The sequence below is a fragment of the Lemur catta genome, chromosome 2 (genome assembly GCF_020740605.2).
Source record: "Lemur catta isolate mLemCat1 chromosome 2, mLemCat1.pri, whole genome shotgun sequence".
Taxonomy (NCBI): Eukaryota; Metazoa; Chordata; class Mammalia; order Primates; family Lemuridae; genus Lemur; species Lemur catta.
The window spans coordinates 133,452,215-133,458,214 of NC_059129.1; the positions used below are offsets into that span (position 1 = coordinate 133,452,215).

At 40.2% G+C, this 6,000-nt stretch overlaps 1 protein-coding gene across 1 annotated transcript in view; it reads left to right on the top strand.

Moving 5' to 3' along the window:
- Nucleotides 1-5,748, top strand: part of PPP1R14C (protein phosphatase 1 regulatory inhibitor subunit 14C) — an 80,426-nt gene extending 74,678 nt beyond the window's left edge. The window contains exon 4 of the mRNA XM_045544565.1: nucleotides 4,165-5,748. Within this exon, the coding sequence (XP_045400521.1) occupies nucleotides 4,165-4,239 (75 nt within the window). The 3' untranslated portion in view covers nucleotides 4,240-5,748. The remainder of the gene's footprint in view (nucleotides 1-4,164) is intronic.
- Nucleotides 5,749-6,000: the final 252 nt, after the last annotated feature.

Below are 6,000 nucleotides of genomic sequence, written 5' to 3' on the forward strand. Positions count from 1 at the left end.
ATCCAGGTCCAGATGACTTCGCTGGGGAATTTTACCAGACAGCCAAGGTGGGAATCACAACCACTCTACATAATCTCTTCCAGAAACATGAAAAGGAAAGAATACTTCCCAAGTCATTCTATCCAACATGGTAGCCACTAGACATACGTGGGTATGGAGTACTTGAAATGTGGCTAGTATGATTAACAAAATGAATTTTCAGTTTTACTTATTTTAATTAATTTCAATTTAAGTGGCAACTGTATTGAACAGTCCAGGTCTAGATTGTTGTGTGTTGACAAACTATGGGATGGATCCCATTTGCTGGTCTCCACCTGCATTTTTTCAGAATAAAATATTAATAGCAAGAGTTATATTTTTTCAGGAAACTTTTGTTCCAGTCTGGTATCTCTGTGGGTCACACATCGTTGTTTTGTTGTTTTGTTGTGTTTTGAAGGTGAAAGCCACTGATCCAGATGCTGCTGGTGCCCATATTAACGTCTTCAGCCATGAGCTGAGACCCAAAGTCACATGTATCTGTCATCTTGACACCTCATGACAAATCTGTAAATCTGTTTTTTCCCCTCCAGCTATCCCCCATCTCAGCAGAGGGCACCGCCTTGTCATCTAGCTGCAGAGAACGGTGACCTTAATTCCCTTCTTTCCTGTCCTCCCCTCCCATTCAGTCCAACAGCAAGGTCTATTGGCTCTGCCTCCGAAATGGGTACCCAATCTACCATTTCCGTGAGGGTTTGCATCAAGGTACCCTAAGCCCCGGCCTCCCTTGTCTGGGGCACTGCGATGCCTCCAAACTGGTCTGTCCTTCACTCTTGTCTTCCTGAGCCCCATTCTTCACACAGCAGTCAAAGGGATCTCTTAAAAACATAAATCCAATGTTGTTGCTCCCCTACTCCAAGGCTCCAGTGGCTTCCCACTGTGCCAGCAGTGTTCTGTCATCGCCCTGGTGACCTGGCCCAGCACCTCCAGCGTTGCTGCACCATGCTCACCCTGGCCATTCCGCACCAAGCACACCCACTTTCTTGCTTGTTTCTCCCCAAGGCTCTGCACGCGTGCTGTGACCTAGGCCACCCAGATCTTCCCAAGCTGGCCTCTCTCTGTCAATTCGGGTCCCAACTCACAGGTCATTTTCTCAAAGGGACAGCCCTGCTCTGACTAAATCAGCATCCCCAGCCCAAGTCTCAGTGATTTTCTTGGGGGAGTAAATGAAATGTGTTGTTATGGAGATGGAGTGCTTTTGAGTAATAGAAACCAAGAACCATCAAAGTATTTTTGACTAGAGATCCTTGAATCTTCTTTGAGAATCATCTGTAATAACAAAATCCTTCTGTGCAAGTGGTGTTGCCAAGTTTCTATAAGGAGAATAAATATTGGTCTTGCTATTTTTTAGCTTAGCTGAGTACTCTATTATGCAAATTTAATGAACAGTTTAAAATATGCACATTATGCACAATATAGTATATTATGATATAGACATATAAATTATGTTGATGTAAAATTTAAACTGAGTTTTTCATTAATATTAATATATCATAAGCACAGGACAAACTACATCATTTATTTAAACTTTTTAATCTCTGAAATTTACGCACATAATGATCAATTTTTTAAAAAAATTTGAATTTGATTTGAATTATCAAATTACTTTTGTCTTGAAGAGAAAGGTTTGTAATTTGGAGTATATTTCTTATGTGGCTTTAGTCTTTACTTTGTGAAATATGTTATTAAAATAGTGCAGAAAAGTTACCAGAGTTATCAACAAGGTAGATTACAGGGTTTGTGATTCTGACCTTTGCTTGATAAAAAAGAAAAATGGAAATTTACACTCAAATACCAAAACTCTGAAACTTTTTGCAGGAGTCATTTGCATAACAGATTCCAAAAATGACTAAATTAAAACTGTATATGCAGAATACTATACATTGGTTAAACCACATAGTAAAAGAGGCAATAGGGAATGTATTTAACTTTTCAAAATGAAAATTGAATTACAAATGGGAACGTATGGCATTATTTCATCCTAGAAAATTCTTTAAGTTGGATAGTATTCAGAAAATTAAAATAGGACTTCCATTTTACTTCACTTGTACTCCATTCTGTCCAAGTTCAGAAACAGTGATGATTAAAATATTTATGTCATTTGACCCTCTTCTGGGATAGCTCTCCAAAGAGAATAATCCAACCTGCAAAGATTTATGCACAAAGATGCTAACTATGCCAGTGTTTATCATTTTGAAAAGCCAGGAACCGTCCAAATATTCATTGACGGGGGTATTTAGCAGACTGTACAACATCCATATAATAAAGGATTGTATAACCATTAACATTAATTTTTAATGTTATGGGAAAAAGCTTCTGGCATAATGCTAAGTGAAAAAAAAGATATGTTTATATGGTATGATCCTAATTAGGTCAAAACAGTATCCATAAAAGAAAATATGTTAATAGTGGTTACTTCTAAGGACTACATTGTTGCTGGTTTGTATTTTCCAGTTTTTTTAGAAAAATGACATATTATTTTTATAATAGCAAAAAGATTGTTTAAAAAATTGTGGTGGCTAATGAAATAGTAAATGTTTAAGCTTATTGTGTTTTAGAGCTGGAGGGTAGTACAGGGCTCATTTAGTCTGGGAGCTCGGGACTGAGAATTGTAACTGGTACAGGGAGACTGAGAGCTGTTTTTCAGAAGTCCTCAGTGGAGAGCAAGGTTTCTTGTGTTTTTGCTCAGGTGGTCCCTGACGTGCTCAGTTCTGTCCCTCACAGGCTGTCACTTGCTGACCAGAAAGTCTGACTGGCTGTCAGCTTTGTCAAGACGAGTTGATTATTACCCAATATATATGACTTATTTGGTAGCCAAACATTTTAAAACAGCAGGCAACAACGACAGATTCCTGATGGCATAAAGTAGGAACCATTCTAGGTTGTTTTTCAGTCTTTGGGTTCTAATCCATTTATAGGTTATCAAATCCTTAGTGGGTCTCCCCCTGCATTACTTTGTAAGTGAAATTAGAGTAGGAAAATACTAGAGTATTATATGTAGTAAGTATTCTGTAAATTTTAATTTTAGGAGTGTGTCTGTAGGTGCTCAGTTATAATGTAAAATGAGTTTTGGGCTTCATTTTGTTTTGCTCTTTTACCTATGGTTTGCAGTCAAAAAAGTCCAAAGACTCTTAGTGAGGTCTAGACCAGTGGTTCTCAGTATGCTGTGGGGATTAGTAGCACCAGTGTCATTTGGGAGCTTGCCAGAAATGCAAATTCTCAGGCCCCACTCTGGGTCTACTGACTCTGAAGCTTTGGTGGTGGGGTCCAGCACTCTGTGGTTTAATAAGTTCTGTCTTAGTCTGTTTTCTGTTGCTGTAACAGAATAACACAGACAAGGTAATTTATAAGAATAGAGGTTTTGTTAGTTCATGGTTCTGGAAGCTGGGCAGTCCAAGAGCATGGCACCAGCATCTGGCAAGGGCCTTCTTGTGTTATAACACGGTGGAGGTCGTCACATGGTGAGAGGGCAAGAAGAGCATGCGTGTCCACTCAGGCCTCTCTTCCTCTTCTCATAAAGCCACCAGTCCTTTCATGGGGACCTCACCCTGATGACCTTATCTAATCCTAGTTACCTCCCAAAGTCCCTACCTCCAAATGTCATCAACATATGAATTTGGGGATTACATTTCAAACATATGAAATTTGGGGGACACATTCAAACCAAAGCAGTCCCCCTGGTGATTCTGATGCACACTCAAATTTGAGAGCCACTGGTCTAGCATTGCTATTCCTGGTGTGGTCCAGGAACTAACACTGACATCACCTGTAAGCTAGTTTGGAAATGCAGAATCTCAGACGCCAACCTGGATATGCTCACTCAGAATCTATAAGACCCCCAGATGATTTGTATAAGTAGCAGGACTGAGTAGCACCGGTGTACACACAAATTCCTCAGTGAGTGAAGGTAGCCTGGAGAGTAGATCAGTAAGAAGGCTTTGTGATGTGAAGTTTATGTACTCTTCATTTGTTTAAAAATTTCCTGTATTATACCAGTTGGGGTTAACATATCCAAACAAATTCGTCAGACTAATGTTAACTGCAATTGATATCAATTACTTTAAGCAGATTTTTAAACACAGATTTTAATAGTGACCACTCATATTAACTTCATCTAATCTCTTTTAGGAATTTATCAAAGAGCTGCTTTCTCGGATAAGAGGCATGAGGAAACTGAGCCCTCCGCAGAAGAAGAGTGTATGATGCTGGAACAGGGTGGAACTCTCCCAGAGATGAAGACAGGGTCCTGGGATTTGGACTTCATGAAGACTTTTGTTACAGAATAGTTGTCCTTATGAGCAACTTTTTTTTTTTTTGGTGTGTGTGGGGAATCTATTAGGCATTTATTCAAGAGCGTTTTTTTTTTTTAAGGTTTTTGTTAGTGTAATATTTTAATAGCAAAGATATCACAACTCTGGCCACAGCCCAACCAAGGATTATCAAAGCAGGTGGACGTCCAAGGATGGGCCGGGCCAGGCAACATTTTCTGAAAGGACTCAGATGTTTAGGTACCTTACGATACAGGGAAGATGGCTTTCTTACAACTAGTTTGATAATACTTTTTTCTCAAGTTGTATATTTGATTCAGCTGTCAAATCTCTCATACTTGTATATAGCCATGCAAAACTAAGTTAAAATGTAGATGTGAGTTTTATTTCATATGGATGGAATAAACTTGTGGTCGTCCTTGAATTGGAGGTCCCAGCACATGTGTTTTCTAGAGGCCGCCAGGCATTCTTCATGTGACTGCTGCTGTCTGTCAACATTCACTTTATGCACCAAAGTGAAAGAATTCAGTGTATCCGCTGTTTTAATGAGCTACACTACAAAAATGTTGAGTTGGTCAAGGGCTTAATTTATGGACTTTATATTATTTCATTGGTTGGGATGCTTTGCCAGGTCATGTACTTATCGCCTTGTTTGTGGTCTTTTAAAGTTTTATGAACCCTTAATTTGCAGAACTAACCTGATTTCTAGAGAAATGCCTACGCTATCTGAGCAGTGTTTTGCAATGGAAGAAGGAAGCCCTGTGTAGCAACGAATTCTCTGCTTTCAACCAAATACTTTGTATTATTCTCTCCCCGGGAAAGCAGATCAAAAGGAAGTTAGCAGACTGTCTTGCTCCTTAGAAATAGGTCCCTTCTATGCCTGGTTGCAGCAGACTGGAGGGTGTGAATGGCTTGTTGCAGAAGTGTAAATGTAAGAAAGCCCGGCCTTCTCTTAAGACAGTCGTTAGTGGGGGAGCATTTGCTGGTTTGGAAGTGTGGAGACTGCATTTCCTGCTTCTCTCAATTGGCTTATTATGGTGAGGACTTTGGGCTTTCCTGGCGCTAATTGTGCACCCTGATCCCCGTGCTTACAGCTAGGCCTGGGCACCTGCCCTGCCCCTCTTGGTTACAAAATCAAAATTTAGTTGAGATGTGGGCAGGGTCAAAGGTTAAGAGTAGAAACTCTTCCTTCCCTCCAGGAGGCCCCTGCTGCCTCCCACAGAAACCCTACCTACGGGAGACGTCCCCAGGTGGCCCTGTCCAAGGATGGGGGTCAGGCATTTTATATCAAGGGTGCTCTGAACATATTTTATTTTTTAAGAGAAATATGTTTGTGAATTTTACGTATACTGGCAAGCTTTCGAAAATGTATTTAATTTTGTAATGTTTACCAATGATTTATTTACAAGCTATTTACTCAAATAAATGGAGCTGCTTACAAGTCTGTTTCCATGGATGCCTCTGCTACAAGTCTGTTTCCATGGATGCCTTGCAGACACATTACCACGATGGTTGGGCTTTGTCGGGTTCTCTGCAGAGGAGAGTACCAAGCACCTGTATCTAGCTTTTCATTTTCAAGGCACTTTTAGGCATTTAATCCTGGACCTCACCTGAGATGTCTTCAGACCAGGTGGTGAAAGCAAAAGAGCCTGGACACATTCGTGGGCCGAGAAAGAAACAGAACATGAACACTGTA